The 17,755-nt window shown below is 37.4% G+C and overlaps 1 protein-coding gene and 1 pseudogene across 2 annotated transcripts in view; both read left to right on the top strand.

Annotated features, from left to right (window-relative positions):
* clcn2c (chloride channel 2c) overlaps positions 1-17,755 on the top strand; it is a 301,208-nt gene that overhangs the window by 276,465 nt on the left and 6,988 nt on the right. For both annotated transcript variants that reach the window (XM_055147757.1, XM_020926770.2), the window contains 2 exons: positions 3,992-4,096; positions 16,767-16,853. In XM_055147757.1, the coding sequence (XP_055003732.1) occupies positions 3,992-4,096; positions 16,767-16,853 (192 nt within the window). The remainder of the gene's footprint in view (positions 1-3,991; positions 4,097-16,766; positions 16,854-17,755) is intronic.
* LOC129407317 (5S ribosomal RNA) lies at positions 5,045-5,162 on the top strand (annotated as a pseudogene).

The raw sequence follows: 17,755 nt of genomic DNA on the forward strand, positions 1-17,755 counted from the left end.
CTTTTATACTGTAGCAGTTTAGCGCTTGTCAAACCACAGAAGTGCGCTGAACACTCTGAAGCACTGAACCAGTCGCAGAGTGGAACATTCGCTGAGCCAATGAAACGCTTCGATACACTGAAGCGATCGACACGCAGAGCGAAGCAGTAGGGGGAGGGACCGACACTTCCACACTTTGGTCACATGAGCGGCTGCTGTGAGACGAGCTCCGAGGCAGAGCTTCAGAGTGATTTGTTTCAGAAAGAACGAGACGTGCTCCAGAGCTCCGACTCATTTGCCCATCACTATTGAAAAGAAAAAGAAATGGGCTACATTTAATGTCCAAATAGACAACTTATGGATCCTTTTTATTGCTGGTTCAGTTACTGTTTTACAATGTTTAAAACTTGAGTAATACTAATTATTTAGAGACACGATCACTCAGTCAACAATAAAATATCTTCATTAATGCTATAATAATTGTGAAATCCACCTTTATTTTGTGATTTATGAATAATGTCTATTGACTTGGGTCGCAAAGGTTTAGACTTTTAAAATATGGGTCCCCAGAAAAAAAAAAAGTTTGGGAAAGACTGGTATAAAACATGTTATAATGTTGTTCCCTCATCAAAAACAGACTTGGAGTTGGGTTTTGTTTCATTCACACATGTTTGAGTCATACTTTATTATTAGTCTGTCTACATCTCCAAATGCTCTATTCCACCTTGTGATGTCATATACTGGCAGTTTTCAAGTTCCTTTTATCCTTAGTTCAGTAGAGATTGTCAACTCCAGGTCTTAAATAATCCAAATGATGAACTCGGCGTAAATATGTAGGATTTGTGTGTTAAACATGTGTGAATGAAACAAAACACAACTCCAGGTCTGTTTGTGATGAGGAAACATTATAACATAGATCAGAAAATAGTTTAATATAGGACCTTTAAGGATTTACAATGAGAATTTACAGTTTTCATTGCATCACAAACCATAAATACCATGAGTATACTAGAAATTGAAGATATACTGTATTATCTATAGTAGTGTACATCTTTGACTGGCACTTGTTAAGGTTTTCGAGGCACACATCTGTGACTGACAGCTCTCAATATTTCCAGAGCGACAGATTAGCCGGCGGTCTCATATTTTTGGATTTCGTATCATTCATAATTCATCCATCAACAGCACTTCTCATTTCCGCTCTGTCAGCCTCTCCCCCTCTCCTGCACTCATCCTCACCCCAGACGAGCTGTTCTCACCTTTGTTACTTACTAGAAAGCACACACACACACACACACACACAAAAATGTCATTGCAATATACTCAGAAGTTAGTAACGGTATGTGTTAGGCAAAATAGCTCAGGTCTGATGCAAGAATCCACCACTAATAAGACAAAGTTTCGCATGAATCAAGCCAATGTGCTTCTTGATTCTGTCAGTGCAAAATTCTGTTATACCATTTTAATCCCTGTATCATTCGTTCATTTGTTTTTCAAAATAAAAAAAAAAAAAAAATAATATATATATATATATATATATATATATATATATATATATATATATAAGAAAATGAAAAAACAACTCTTTTCTTCATTATTTGTCTCCAAAACCAAAATGAAAAAAAAAAACAACAACAAAAAAAAAACAGATAACAGTTCATTTTCTTCAGTTTTCGATTTTAGGTTTAAAATGAATAATGGACAAAATGGATAATGTCCCATTTCCGTGACTTAAACTGTGATGTTTCGAGACGGGCCTGGAGGACTGTTGGGTAATCAGGACTGAGACCGGGACCAGACCGAGACCAGACTGGGACCAGGACGGAGACCGGGATTGAGACTGGGACCAGACCAGGACTGAGACCGGAACCAGACTAAACCTGAGTCCAGGACTGAGACCAGGGACTGAGACCAGGACTGAGACCGGGACTGAGACCAGGACTGAGACCAGGGACTGAGACAGGGACTGAGACAGGGACTGAGACAGGGACTGAACAGGGACTGAGACAGGACTGAGACCAGGGACTGAGACCAGGACTGAGAACCGGAACCAGACTAAACCTGAGACCGGGACAGGACTGAGACCAGGGACTGAGACCGGACTGAGACCGGACTGAGACCGGGACTGACTGAGACCGGGACTGGACTGAGACCGGGACTGAGACCGGGGACTGAGACCGGACTGAGACGACTGAGACCACGACTGAGACCACGACTGAGACCACGACTGAGACGACTGAGACCGAGACCAAACCAGGACTTGAGACCGGGACTGAGACCAGGACTGAGACAGATTTATTCCTGGTTTAGACCTGGTTTAGTCCTGTTTAATCCTGGTTCAGTCCTGGTTCAGTCCGTATGCAGCGCAAAAATCCGACATCACAGTTTAAGTCACGAAAACAGGAAACGGCTGTTATTTGTTTTTTTCCATTATTCATTTAAACTCAAAATGGAAAACTGAAAAAATGAAACGTTATCAGTTTTTTTTTGACAAATAATGAAATATTTTTGGTTTTATTTCGAAAAACTAATGAACTAATAATACACAGATTCATGTTAGTGTTGGACAGTACAGATACGTAGTCACTTCCTCGTGCAGCTGTGTGAAGATGGATCAAATGCAGAGGACAAATTTCCATGCGGGGACATTAAAGTGTACCTCAACCTTTACTTAACCTTAACTCTCCCTCTTGGATCCAAGTCTAATAAACCTTTCTCTGGATGGTTTTTGACTTATTATATTGAATGTCAAACCTGCTAAAACAAAAATTGACCCATTTTATTGAACACTTTATATCTGGTATTATATCCAACACTACCTTCTGTTTGTGCCCAGAGGTGGAGAGAGTAACGTTACTACAAAATAATATTCCTCAAGTAGAAGTACAAAGTAGAGATCCACGAAAGAACTCAAGTAGGAGTAACTTAAAGAGGAATTGTTAAGCAATGGACAGAATCTGGTATTTTCAAAGGATAGAAAACAAAAATTTGAAAAAAAATAAAAATAAAAAAGTCTACATTCTATCTGGATGAATGGTGCAGGAAACTGTAATGTGAAGGACAAAACTTTAAATAATCCACAGAATCTGGTATTTTCAAAGGATATACACATTCGGAAAGGAAAAAAAAAAAAAAAAAAAAAAAAAAAACCCGACCTATCTGAATGAATGGTGCAGGAAACTCAAATGTTCAAATCATTTCATATTGTCGACATAAAGCTTTTGTCATTTGTAACCTTAAGAGAAATCCAAACTTCACTGATGTAGGAGTACTGCTACTTCAATAAAAAATATTACTCAAGTAGGAAATAAAATAAATATTAAAAAATATAGATATGCTCAAGTAAATGTAACTTGTATAGCAATAAATATCGTGATAATATTGAGAGATTTGGATATCGTTACATCCCTAACATTTCATGATAACATGTCAAATGAAAAGAAACAAATTTTTTTGAACATTTGTGTATTAAATGAACCTCTGGTAAACTTTTACATTTAAATGGCTGAATTTAACATTGAACATTTGGTCCTGTATTGTAGGGTCTTGACTTGGACCAAACCTGCTTTTAAATCCAGACTTAATCCTGTTTTATGTTTTGTTTTTAGTTTTTTTGTAATCTGGGTTTAGTCTTGGTCTAGTCCTGGTAATAGTTTGAAGAATTTGAGAAATATTTGGCTAAATTAAGGAATACTAGCATTCCAAGAGGGTATACCTAAAACCTATTTTCTTTAGAAATAAACTGTATTTCTCCTTCCAAAAAAAAAAAAAACATATCTGAATGAATGGTGCAGGAAACTCAAATGTTCAAATCATTTCATATTGTCGACATAAAGCTTTTGTCACATGTAAACTTAAGAGAAAACCAAACTTCACTCATGTTGGAGTACTGTTACTTCAATAAAAATATAACTCAAGTAGGAAATAAAAAAAAAAACAAAAACACTCAAATAAATGTAACTGAGTACCGCCTACTTCTTCTTATCCGTGTATTGGTATGTTTTTGTTCCAGATTGCAGAGTGGGAGGAGATGCAGCTTGATGAGCAGGTCAACTTTAACAACTGTAAGATTGACCCCGCCCCCTTCCAGCTGGTGGAGCGCACGTCTCTGCACAAGGTCTGATACCAAACACGTTTCTAAACCTACACACATGTACACATCTACAAACAGGGATGGGAAGAACACTTTGAAAATGTGTTTAGTTACAGAATACTGAATACCCAAGTTAAAATGTGTTTTGTAACATATTCTGATACATGGGCAAATCAGAGTACTGTTTCTGAATACTTAGAATACTTTTACTTTGAGTTTCATTATATTATAGTGTAAAAAAAACAAAAACAAGACTTGTAATTACAAACAACTTTATTTTTATTATTATGTATTAATTTATGTCTAATTAGAGACGATGTTTTCTTTTTTCTTTCTTTTTTCTCACTAATATCATGCAGTTCAAAGCCCAGATTATTTAAAGTCCTGCCCTGTATTCATTTGAATTCAGGAAGGTAACTGTATTCTGAATAACACCAAATGAAAAAGTAACTTTATCAGAATATAGTTACTCAAAATTAGTGTTCAGAATACATATGTTTGGTACATGTATTCAGTTACTTCCCTACACTTTCTATAAACAGTGTTTTATCTGTGTCTCAACCTCTGGACAGGTTTAAAGGTACATAACTTTTGGTTTGGGGTCTGTCACCTGCCTGTTTCCATTGCTCTGCGTGGAATGTTCCACAGTATGACATTAAACAACTCTAACTTACTAAGCAAAAGATGTTCATTTTGTCTTCTTATATACTTTAACTTCTTGGGTTCTTTTTAAAGACAATGCAGTAAAGTGTAACAAGGTAAACACAATTTACTGCATTGTCTTTAAAAAGAACCCAAGAAGTTAAACTCTAACTTACATTTATTCAATTACAGGTGATTTTATAGCTCAAAAATACAGAGGAAAACAGGAATTCTGACTGTGAGCGGGGCTGCCTCTCCACAGATCTGACCTGTAAATTGGTCTTTTTTGGTCTCCAGGAAGATAGAAAGGTTTAATGTCATACTGTGAAACATCGTGGCGATACTGGCTTGTCAAAACCTGATCCTGTCAGATCTCAGAAGCTAAGCAAGGCCGGGCCTGGTTAGTACTTGGATGGGAGACCACTGGGAATTCCAGGTGCCACAGGGGGGCGCCAGTGGCAAAACTGATGTTGTGTCCTTAGGCAAGACTCTTCACCCACATTGCCTAGTATGAAAGTGGTGTGTGTGTGAGTGATGGTGGTGGTTGGAGGGGCCGATGGTGCAACCTCGCTTAACCTCAAATCAATATCACAATAAATATCATACCGTGAGATACATATTGTGATAATATTGTACCGAGAGATTTGGATATCATTACATCCCTAACATTTCATGATAACATGCAAAATGACAAGAAAAATTAAAACTACATTTTTTGAACATTTGTGTATGAAATGAACTTCTGGTAAATTTTTTACATTTAAATGGCTGAATGTAACATTGAACATTTAGTCCTGTATTGTGGTCTTGACTTGGACCAAACCTGCTTTTAAATCCAGACTGTTTTTTTTTTTTTTTTTTTTTGTAATCTGGGTTTAGTCTTGGTCTAGTCCTGGTAATAGTTTGAAGAATTTGAGAAATATTTGGCTAAATTAATCAATACTAGCATTCCAAGAGGGTATACCTAAAACTTATTTTTCATTAAAAATAAGCTGTGTTTCCACTTCCAAATCTTGTTGCTTAAATCCTTTTTGGCTCAGTTTCTCAATTGGTATGCACAAACATGTCTATATCTCAAAAATCGTACTCCTGACTACTCCCTAAACACATCATCATGCATTAAGAACTCAGTATGAAATGGTTTAGGAAAATTAGCTGCAAACTGTGAACAAGGAGCCAAAGCAATGACATCTCAGTATTTGGTGAACCCTCTACCAAAACCTCTCTACGAAAAGTTACTCAATGTACCTTTAAATCCCCTTTCGCAGACTCATTTTCTATAATAACTGCCGTCATGTATAAAAACATTAATTGTACATGTTCTGCTGTCCTGGTGCTCTTTAAAGAACATTGCTTGTCACAGTGAAAGACTAATGCCCTTTAAAGTATACTATTACACTAAATGTCAAGCCATTACAGGCAAGTCTCTGTGGGAATAGCTGTATTTTCTCATACGAACAACACGCTTTCTCCCCTTCTGTTTGATGGATACAAGGAGAAAGCCTGGCATCTGATGTTGATTTATATTTACACATTTCACTGTTCCACTTGAAGGAAACCTGGATTTTTCCCGTCTTTCCCAAAAACTGTCTAACTTATCCATATGTTTTAGGCAAATTAGTCCTTTGATTCGATTCGATTCGATTTGAAGGATTTTGTGAAGAACATTCCCTATTCAGAAGCTAGAATATTTAGATTTGAATGGATTTATTGCTTCAAAATGAATTCATGGGTTTCAGCTTCTTGGTATATACATTTTGAGGACTTTTTCCTGTTCAAAAACATATTTAAATTATGAATTGATATGACAACTTCTCATCATTCTGAAACCCATGGATAGGCTGCCTTCATGTTTTGGGAGATTGGATGGGAGATTTACTGTTTTTAGAAGAAATATCCAGATTTCTGATTCACAAATGCTGAACCTTATAAAAATATATTGGAAAATAGATTGGCTCCACAAACTCTCCATATTCATCTTGTAGAGCATCGACCAGGGTAGTCGCAGGGTCTTAAGAGTCTTAAAATGGTCTTAAATTTCATGTTCCTAAATTAAGGCCTTAAAAAGTCTTAAAAACGCAAAAATCTAAAACCACCCTCCAGAGTGGAAAAGCTGAATACGCTCGCTCCACCATACGAGTTTGGCATGTCGAATTCCACACACTTGTTTGTCACCGTATGCCCAAAAAGTCTAAACTTGAAAATGCGGCACCATTTGCATTAGGTTCCAGATTCCAGATAAAGTACCGTAGTTGGTTGGTCATTATTAGAATTAGTCCTGGTGTTTTTTGCCCACATAATGGGTGCAATGTTGGTCTTAATTTTCATTAAATTTTCTTAAAAAGGCTTTAACACAACGATGTGTTGTTAGTTATAAAATGAGATGCAGCACGGGGCTGTGAGAGGAGAGAAAAGACACTGGTTTGAGGAGGTCATGGTGAGTTTAGTAAGAGACAAGAGTTTACCTCACGGAGAGGAGCCGGTGTTCTGCTGAGTTGAACACCGGGGCTTTCCCTGCCTTTACTGCAGCTCTGTGCCTCTCCTCAAAGTTTACATCACTCCTTTTGTCAGTCACAGAGCAGAGACATGTCTGTACTCACCGCACAAGAGCAGAATGCCTCATGTGTTTTCAGACATGGCAATGCGTCCCCATTCAACAAACCCCAGTTGATCCGCAGGGTGGAACGCCCGCTCACAGAAAATAATGGAGGTGGCAATTTTTCCCTACGTCAAAGCAAGCAAGGTGTGCGTTGGCCTTAATAGTTTCTAACGTCTTTGCGCAAAAATCATTTCACTTGAGATTATTTATGTTGACCGAGAAGATTTTCGATTTCGTGCCAGTTTTTGTTTCATGTGGACAGGCCCAGTAATTTGAGATATTAATCATAAACCTGGTCAAAACATCTGCAGCAGTTCAACAGCAAATTCAACCATACAATTCTTATTCTGAGGGGATAGAGAGTGAGTGATCCAAATAAACAACCTATTGGTTGCACAACATTCGAGTGCAGCCTATTGTCGTTTATTTGTATCACTCATTCTCTGCGATCCCCTTTTCTCATTCTCTCTCTTCTTTGTGTGTGAATGGGCTTTAAACATTTATTAAGAGAGGAATCCTGCGCCAATCCATCTCAGCTCCCCTCCCACAGCCGGGCCAACACGACGCTCCATCTCCTGCAGCATATTAAACAGCAGTACCCTGTAAAACCTGCCCATGTAGACTCTGTAATACATTCTCCCCCACACCTGAATCCAGCAGCCATCTGTCCCATTTGGTCTTTCAATTTGAGTTAGAGCCGCTTTTGTCCACCAGTCTTGTTGTAGCAGACACATGAGAAAACTATGGTGATGAATGTGATGCTACTCCTCGCAACATGAACACAAGTTTCGAAATGGTTTGAAAATGCCACGTCCAGGAGCTAAAATAGATTAACATTTATTTATTATGTTTTAGAGCTCTGTTTCTCTAACTTTGTTTCGTGTGCACTAGTGAGTCACTTTTATTCACCTTTTGGTCTTGGTTAGAACCACTGTGGTGTAGTTCTATTTTCTGATGTTCTGATGTTGTATCATCATCAAAATAGTGTGTTTCATTTACACGTTTAGCAGACAAATCCTGCATATTTAGGCTCAGTTCTTCTCTCAAACTGAAAACACTCAACCTTGTGGCGTCATGTACAGAATTCCATACAGAACTCCACTAGAAGGTGTGAATAAAACAAAACACAACTCTAGGTATGGTTTTAATTAGCTAACAATAAAAAAACAAAGCTCACAAGAGTCAATTTTGTGTAATATAAGACCTTTAAGACCTGGTTTAGACTTAATTTATACTTGAAATAGACCTGTTATAGACCCAGACAGCAGAATTTAGTTGTAATGAATTTGAAAACCACTGTGAAATTGGTTCTACTTCTTTTATCATTAATGGAGTTGAGAAACATTGAATTTCTGTATGAACTGAATTTATTTGTTTGGAAGATAAGCCACTTGAGATGTCTCGCCATCTCATTTTCAAGGTGTCGTCATAGTTACAACAGCAGAAGACAGATACAGTAGGGCAGACAGTCGGCTATATACATTCAACTTAACATCGAATAAACAAGACGATAAAATCAACACAACCATATACACACTCACTCACGCAAGACTGTTAGACACATATAAATCAAATTTGAACACAAACTAAGACAGAGTTCAAATATAGTCACAAAATACAACAAGATGAACAACAAAATGATCAAAAACATTCTTAAATATTGAACCAGAACATTTTTAAATGAAGCAACAGAGTGAATGCTTGAATCGATGAGGGAAGATTGTTCTAATCAGAGGGAGCTTTAGATTTAAATTGGTGTTTTCCTATTTGTTTTTTGACTCTTGGGACAACAAAAAATATCTGATCTGCATAATGTAAACTGTAAGAGGATCTGAAGGGAATTAAATACTGTTAAATAGGACAGAGTGAGCAGGACAGACAGTGGTGAGTTCTGAAGGGACAGCTGAGAATAAACCTGCACAGACTGTTCTAGATAACACTGAGTGGTTGGAGGACAGAAGTTGTGGTATTTTGATAAATGATATCACAGGAATCTAAAATGGGAATGAATAATTGTGAGATCATCTTTTTCCTGACAGAAAAGCTAAAATAATTGATGAACTGATAAAGGGACAGTTTGCAATTTTGGACGTAGGACCTCATTTCCTAGTGAGCCAGAGTGTTGGAGACGTGTGGAGACACTTTTTTTTAATATTCCATCCAGTCCTTGTATTTGCAGAGGTCGCTGCTGCTAGGCTAGTGCATGTCAATGTCCATAGTTATCCCGCCGCTAAAAACACTCTCACCCACTCCACAAAACACCTGAAACAAAACATTTATATCACTAGACTGTCGATGTAAATATCTGTGTTGATAGAATAATTTGAGAAGTAAAACCAACCTTGCTTTTGAAGGATTTATGTCTGAGCTGCAGCGAATTGCACTTCCTGAGCGAAAGCTTGGCGGAGGCGGACTGATATATGAGAAAGTAGTCCCTCAACATGTGACACTTCATGTGATGCAAGTTTAATTTTATTTCAAACGTTATTCTATCAACACAGACATTCACATCGACAGTCTGCTGTAATAGATTTGCTTTGGGTGTTTTGTGGAGTGGGTAAGACTCTTTTTAGTGGCAGGCTAACTATGGCCATTGACATGCACTAGCCTAGCACCAGCGACCTCTGCAAATACAAGGATTGGATGGAATATTTTAAAAAGTGTCTCCACACGTCTCCAACACTCTGGCTCACTTGGAAATGCCCTATGTCTAAAATTCCGAACTGTCCCTTTAAGCGGTATGAAATTTAGTTTGCAATTGTTTGTATATGGGTGCTGAATGAGAGTGAAGGGTCAAGCCATAAACTAAAATACTTAACAGCTATAATTGGTGATGATTCAGTAAATGTCAGATTTATGTCATTAACAAAAAAGGATGGATTCATTTCTGAAACAACATAAAGTATGATTTGAACTGAACATTTATACATTCCAAGGCCTCGTACTTTTATTTTTTGTGTGTGTTTTCGTTAAATGTACGTAGTTACTCCAAAACACAGATATAAAAGTATAATTGCGTATCTAGGGCCGTTACTTGTTCTTGTTCTTAAACACATGATTTGGACGGTTGGAGTTTGTGATTGCGTCTCTGTGTCCTCCCTCCACTGGGACATGTCTCTCAGATTACACTGCAGCGCTCCCAGCCTTAACACTTACACCTGCGTCCCCCTGGGCACTGCGCTCTTTCTCTGTCTCTCTGGGATCAATTTCACACGTCCCCGGCGGCCATTTTAGCTAAGCACAAAGTCCCATTAAAAACTAAAAGGCTCCGAGAACAAAAGTCGAGCTCCTCACTTCAGCCTTCGTCATCGCGTGTTTTTGACCTGTTATAAGGGCGTGACGCTGTGACAAAACAATTATATTTTTTTCCCGCATTTTGATCAGTCATGTTTTTTGCTTTATTTTATTCTTTCGTATCAAAAGTAAATTAAAAACAACTTTCAATATTAATTTTCTACACTTAAAGGTACAGTGTGTAACTTTTCTAATGAACGGCACACCAACTGTTTGTGTCTATGAAAGATGTTTCTGCTTTGGAATGGCATGAAAACGTATCTATCTCCATTGAAACAAGCAGGTGACTCCCCCAGTCCAAGTTACAGGTTAGGTCTGTGGAGAGGTGACCCTGCTCCACTGTAAGTAGGAGCATGTTTTTCTGTATTTTAAGCAATAGAAACACTCGTAAGATTTAAAAGATTAATCCCATGCTTTGTATCATTCTAGTTAAAGCAATAACATTTCCATGCACAAACCGGTACGAGAAAAGTTACATCGTGCAGCTTTAAATAATACAGGCATTTAAGGATTACCATTTAAAACAAAAAATGCCAAGGTTCTACCTTTAAAGGCTGAATTCTCGGGGTTCGGGGTTCTCTCAGAGGCAGTCCTAGTTTCAAAGTCCTAGTCCAAGATTAGTCCTGGTTTGTACCTGGTTTAATTGTGGTTTAATCGTGGTTTAGACCTGGTCCTGGTTCAGTACTGGTTTAGACATGGTTCAGCTCTGATTTAGTTCTCGTTCAGTTCTGTTTTAGTCCTGGTTTAGACCCTGTTTAGACCTTGTTCAGTCCTGGTTCAGTCCTCTTGGTTCAGTCCTCGGTTTAATCCTGGTTTAGACCTGGTATAGTTCTGGTTCAGTCTCAGTTTAGTCCCGGTTCAGTCCTGCTTCAGCTCTGGTTTAGTCCTGGTTCAGTTCTGATTTAGACCTGGTTTAGACCTGTTTTAGTCTTGGTTCAGTCCTCGGTTTAGCCCTGGTTTAGACCTGGTTTAATTTTGGTTCAGTTCTGGTTTAGTCCTGGTTTAGTCCTGGTTTAGTCCTGGTTCAGTCCATATATGGTGCAAAAGTTCGGCATCTTTGCAGTTATTTTGGTGAGAGTAATTTAAAAGTAATGCAGTAGTCGTGTAATGCCTTACATTTTAAATACAGTAATATTGTAATGTAACAAAACACTTTGAAATGACAGTCACAAGTCATAAATAACACATTACGGTTTTGAAGTAACTTGCCCAACAGTGCTCAGAAATAGCGTAATATGAGCTTTTTAATCACTGCCATTTAACACACAAATTTCTTCCTCCAAACCACACACTTTTCCTGCCTGAGAATTGGCTGTAGACCTCCTCATAAAGACTCAAATTGAGCATTGACGATTAGAAATGACAGAATCTCCATCTCGATTAAAATCTGACTCACAACACAGCCCTGCCCGTTCGTTTTGCTGTTACATTGACTGGAGATGGGCATAGTGGAAAGGAGGAGATAGAATGAATGTTTAATGACCTGTGTGTGAGAGCAGGCATCCATTGCATCAGGAAACGCATCATCTGAGCTCCACAACACTGAGAGACCTGAGATTTGAGAACAGCAAGCCGAAGAATGCTGGGAATGATGCAATTGATTTTGGACAGAAAAACACTAATAAGTAACTTCCAAAATTCTTCTTTCATTACCACAATCTTTCCACCATCTTAGACTTAGGCAAACCGTATTATTGGATGGTGTCTTAGATTGGATGGTTCATTGAAATCAAATAGAAATTGTAATTTGAAGTGAATCGCAGAGGCAGCCATTATTTAGGTAATTGGAATGTTCTCTGAAAACATTAAAATCTCATGTCTTTTTAGGGAAAACTTGCTAGCCCATTATAGTTTTGGGCCTCTACAAACATGTTTAGCAGTTCACAGTTCATTGATGATGCTACATATGGGTATAGATAGGTGGATAGATGGTTTATTTGTGGTTCTGATAACAGAAAGTGTTTACATTGACTGTGTGTTTACATGCGCATCAGTATCCCTGTTATTAGCCATATCCCGGTTATGTCAGTATTCAGAATATGCTTTTTACATGCTCACTGAGAAATCAGGATATTCATGTCCCTGTGTACGTGATCAAATGTAGTATCCCGGGTTCTTTACATAATCTTACAAATGCACAAGTGCAAAAATTATATATTTAATAAACCATGAAAAATACAAACAACTATGAGCTCTTTTAGCAGAGCTGTGATCCACTGCACAGATCAAAACGGACTAAGAAACTGCAGCAGATTCTTTGTCTTCTGCATAAATAAACTCAACTTTACAACATATAAACCATAACCACTGTAGAGCCACATCAGCCCGTTTGAGATTATAATGTGTTTAATGCAACTTTGCCACATTTGTTTACGTTTTACAGAAACAAATTTTAAAACCACATGGCTCATTTGCATAAACTATAAGCGCTGATAAAACAGTTCATTCCTGATGTGGTCAGCTGTCGAACTAAAGGACATGACTCAGTGGAATATGTGTGTTCTTGCTGTGACAGAGGACGTGCTGCTGTTAGAGATGGTTCATGTTTAACTTTTCAGAGATCATACTTGCCCTCAACTTTATGTTGCAGTATTTGAGATACTGCGTATACATGCCACAGTATCCCAGTTTCTCTTCTCTTCTCTAGGATACTGAACCCAGGATAATGCGTATATATGCACCATGACGAAACTGGGATTCTCAAAAAACTCAATCATTACTGGGATACTGATGTGCATGTATATGCACTCATTGTCAGTATGTTTATTGCATATGGGGGTATATTGTTAAATAAGTTAAATACTTAGCTTAGCTCCAGAACTTTCTGGACTTGGCATGTCACCTTCATCTTTCCATGGAAATACAAGATTATTGTCAGACAAACATGTCCATGGAAACAAAGCCAAATAAGTCAGATTTGTGAAGATGCAAGTCCGCTCATATTAAGGGTGCATGTTTTTCAGTACAATAAACACAACCAAAATGAAAACAAATGCACTGCAAAAGCTAGCCAAGATGACTAACAAAGTTTGACCACGATTTCAGTAAATTTCACTCAAAGTAAAATGATCTGCCAATGGAACAAGACTTTTTGTACTTAAAATATGAAAATACATCTTGCTGCACTTAAGATAAGAAAAAAAAAAAACTTTTTGCACTTAAAATAAGGAACAAAATCAAATGTTGCTTGAATTAAGAAAAACACACTTATTCCATTAGCAGGTAATTTTACTTGTCAAGATGAATCGACTCAAATAAAGTAAAATGTTCTTCATTTAAGTAATTAAATTAAGAATGACTTAAGAATTAATTAAGTGTGGTTTTATTTTAGTTTAGATTTTGGATAAAAAGCTGCGTAATCTGGCTTTAAAGGTGCATTGTGTAACTTTTCTGGTGGATGGTCCATTAAATGTTATTGCTTTGTCTAAATAGAATGTTTGACAGTGTGGTAATAAACCTTTCTATCTTCATGGAGATCAAACCAGACCAAGTTACAGGTGAGGTCTGTGGAGAGACGACCCCACTCAGTCAGAATGTCTGTTTTTCTAGCTATTTTATGAACTTTTATAAAACAGGCTATTTCAATTTAAAACTTAATTAATTGAGTCCAAATTCTGAGAAATTTGAATATTCCAAAATAATTTCCATAGTTCCAGGTAATAGTTTCTCATGTAAATGGTGTGATGTTTTCCTCTGCACGCCGTGTTGACTTTCCCCTGTCCGTCATGTCTGACCTGTTTTTGACCCCATTTACGAGGCAGCTGTACGGGGTTAATGTGGGACTGCAGAGGTCAAAGTTCATGCCTCGCAGCTGGGCAAAGTAAACAGACTTTGGCTAACAGCGGCTCCCAAACAAACAAACCTATAAAATCTGTTTTCTATGCACTTTTAATGGCGATTCTGTTCATCACAGTCGGTTCAGCACCATTTAAAAGCAATAGTGATAATGGCCAAATGAAAGGCTTTAAAGGATCCAGAGCAGAGAGATTCTATTAAGAAGAGCAAGTAAAACCACAGTCAGACTATTAAACTCCCTGGGCTGTTTATTTAGTTGATAAATAAATAAAATAGCATTGCAGCAGTTAAAGGGCCACTATGCAAATTGTTTGGCTGGAATTTGCTGCATGCCGGTCTCCATGGAGATGTTGTTGCTTTATCTGGAATGTTCCCTAATATGTCATGAAACCTGCTTATCTTGTAGTTATTTGATTACTGGTTCTTTTATTGCTAAAATTATATTGAAAAACATGCACCCAGACTGTGAGCAGAGTTTGTACCTCCACAGATCTCACCATTCACTTGGAATGGTTGGAATGGTGATGGAAGTTTAACCCTTCCAGACCTAAGGGCAATTTTCCAATCCAATCCAACTTTATTTGTATTGCACATTTTATAAACAAGAGAGTTTCCAAAGTGCTTGACATAGCAATGTAATACATTGTAAAATTGTTTAAAAATCAGCAGAATTATGTTTCAACCATGAGGAAACTAATAGAATCAATAAATAATGAACAAAAATAATACAATCAATACATAAAAGCTGTACTAAAAAAGATTGTAAAAAATAAAGATTGTACATTTGTCCTCAGCTGGATTATATTTATTTATTTATTTTTTTTTTTTCCAATTAAAACTCCCCCTTTTACCCCCTAATGAAGTGTTGCACATCTTTTTTTTTCACACTTTTTTTTTTCAGTACAACCTGTTATTTCACAATCTGTATGCTGTAGTTGTGTCATATGGCTGTAATAAAAACTATAGGACCAAAAAACAGAAAATAAAACTTACACTCTTTCATCCAAAACACACAACAAACATGTATAAACTACTTTTTGGACATAAAAAAGGCTTAATTTAGGGCCTTATCTACAAAAGTTTACTTACAAGTCTGTAAGTAAACTAAAAATATCCTTATTGCCCTCCAAACAAAACAAAAAAAGTGCAATCGCCTTTTTACGTTACTAGTGCCAGTTATGGAAAGAAGAGCTTTTCAAGGGGGAAAAAAGTAAATTTCTGTCTTTTACGGTTGGACAGTTATACGTGGTTATAAAACATATTCCCAGATATTGTATACAATACAGTCAGTCTGGAAGGGGTAAAGTTATACTGTGGAACATTCCAACAAAAACATATCCATGGTGGCAAGCAGGTGACTGAACTTCCACCAGAAAAGTTACACCTTTAATGTACATAACCAAATATTTCACTATCTGACAGCTCTCTGATGTAAACATGTCATCAAAAAAGTCCGGATGGGGAACAGAGCCATTGACAATTCTGATTTTCATTTGGGTTTGGATCTCAAGCAGATATCAAGGCATTTTGTAGCTCTTTGTTTTCTTTTTTTTATTTATTATGATTATTTTCTAATTAAAATATAATAGTTGAAGCAGACCTATAATGCAGAATCAATTTAAATCATTTAACCATGTTAGTTGTTTTCTCCCTCACCATTTAATTACAAGTCGTATTTCAGGTGATTTGTGCATGTTTGAGTGATCACTTTTTTTCCAAGATGCCATTTTGTCGATTAATTCCTGTTTTACATTGCACTTACTTTGTTCTCCAATTTTATTTTCTTACTCAGTGATGTGTGTAGGATTCAGCAGCATTGCATAGTATTTGGGTAAAAAATTAAATAAAACAATATAGGCTGCTCACTAGTGTTATCTGCAGCTATTAATCAGAGGTGCTGACAACTGTACTGTTGTGATGTGTGTTTGCGATGAAATATTGCTGTTTAAAATGTAGACACAAGCACAGTATGTCTTCTTTAATCTTCAACAATGTTAAAGATGCAGTATGTAACTTTTTTTTTTTTGGGGGGGGTCCGTCACTTGAGTTGTCATTGCTCTACCTGGAATTTACATTTGTTAAATTACAAATGGTTTTATTGCTCAAAAATACCTCAAAAACGGGCATACTGACTGTGAGCGGGGTCGCCTCTCCACAGTTCTGACCTGTAACTTGGTCCGGTTTGGTCTCCATGAAGACAGAAAGGTTTAATACCATACTGTGACATTAAAAAAAAAAAAAAAAAAAAGTTGACGAACCCTCCACCCTAAAAGTTACATAATCCATCTTTGAATGTCTAATTAAATATTTCTCTCGTATACTTTCCAAATTTTTATACCATGTTTTTTTCCTTTGTTTTTCCAGACGCACACCATTTTCTCTCTGCTCGGGTTGGACCACGCCTACGTCACCAGCATCGGGCGTCTCATCGGAGTAGTGTCTCTAAAAGAGGTACAAAACCCCTGTCAAACCCTTCATCGTTCATATTCAAAACCGCACGAACAAGCAGCCTGCATTGTTAGAGCTTTCGTAACTGTAAAATTACTGTCACTCCCACAAAGGGGTACATCATCAATACAATATGCACAAAGACATTTCGGTTTGACAGTTTCGCGCCCTCCCCTCAGACTCTTATGTACTGACGCAGACAATGGGCTGCTTAATACTGCTGTCTCCTCACTATTGTGTCTGTATGAAGCAAAGGCAGCCAGCAAACAGCGGCTAGCGGCCCCACGTTTGCGAATGAGACAGGAAATGCAGAGCCACTCATCCATCTGTGACATTTAGACATCTTTTGTTCAGGAAAAGCCGGTCCTCTTCCAGTGTCAGCCCGTCTCACAAACACCGTGTTACATCAGGCTTGGTCTTATCAACAAGGGGCCATTATAGTGCATTCGGTTCACTGTACGACGTTGCATGAAATAAAGATTGCGCAATAAAGAGAGAATTTTGATCATATTCTCCTGATACGCTTTAAAAGTGGAGTCTCATTGTGCTATTTTCCGATCTATGCTATAATGTTTCCTTGTCAAAAACATGCCTGGAGTTGTGTTTTGTTTCATTCGTGCATGTTTAACACACAAACTCTGCGTATTTAGGTTGAGTTCTTCTCTGAAAACCCTCTCTTCCACCTTGTGATGTCATGTGGTAATACAGGCAGTGCTTCATTTTGTTTTTAAACTCCATACACCTTCACTAGAATCAGAAATTTGGATAATATCAGCTCTGGAATTGCCAACATCTACTGAACTAAAGGTAAAAGGAACGGTTAACTTGGAAATCACCACAGCATTTTGAGCTTTGGAGATGTACAGACTAATGATAAAGGGTCACTAAAATATAAACACAACTCC

This window comes from Boleophthalmus pectinirostris, unplaced genomic scaffold (genome assembly GCF_026225935.1).
Source record: "Boleophthalmus pectinirostris isolate CB_2022bp ecotype Guang Dong unplaced genomic scaffold, ASM2622593v1 HiC_scaffold_9, whole genome shotgun sequence".
In the NCBI taxonomy this organism is placed as follows: Eukaryota; Metazoa; Chordata; class Actinopteri; order Gobiiformes; family Gobiidae; genus Boleophthalmus; species Boleophthalmus pectinirostris.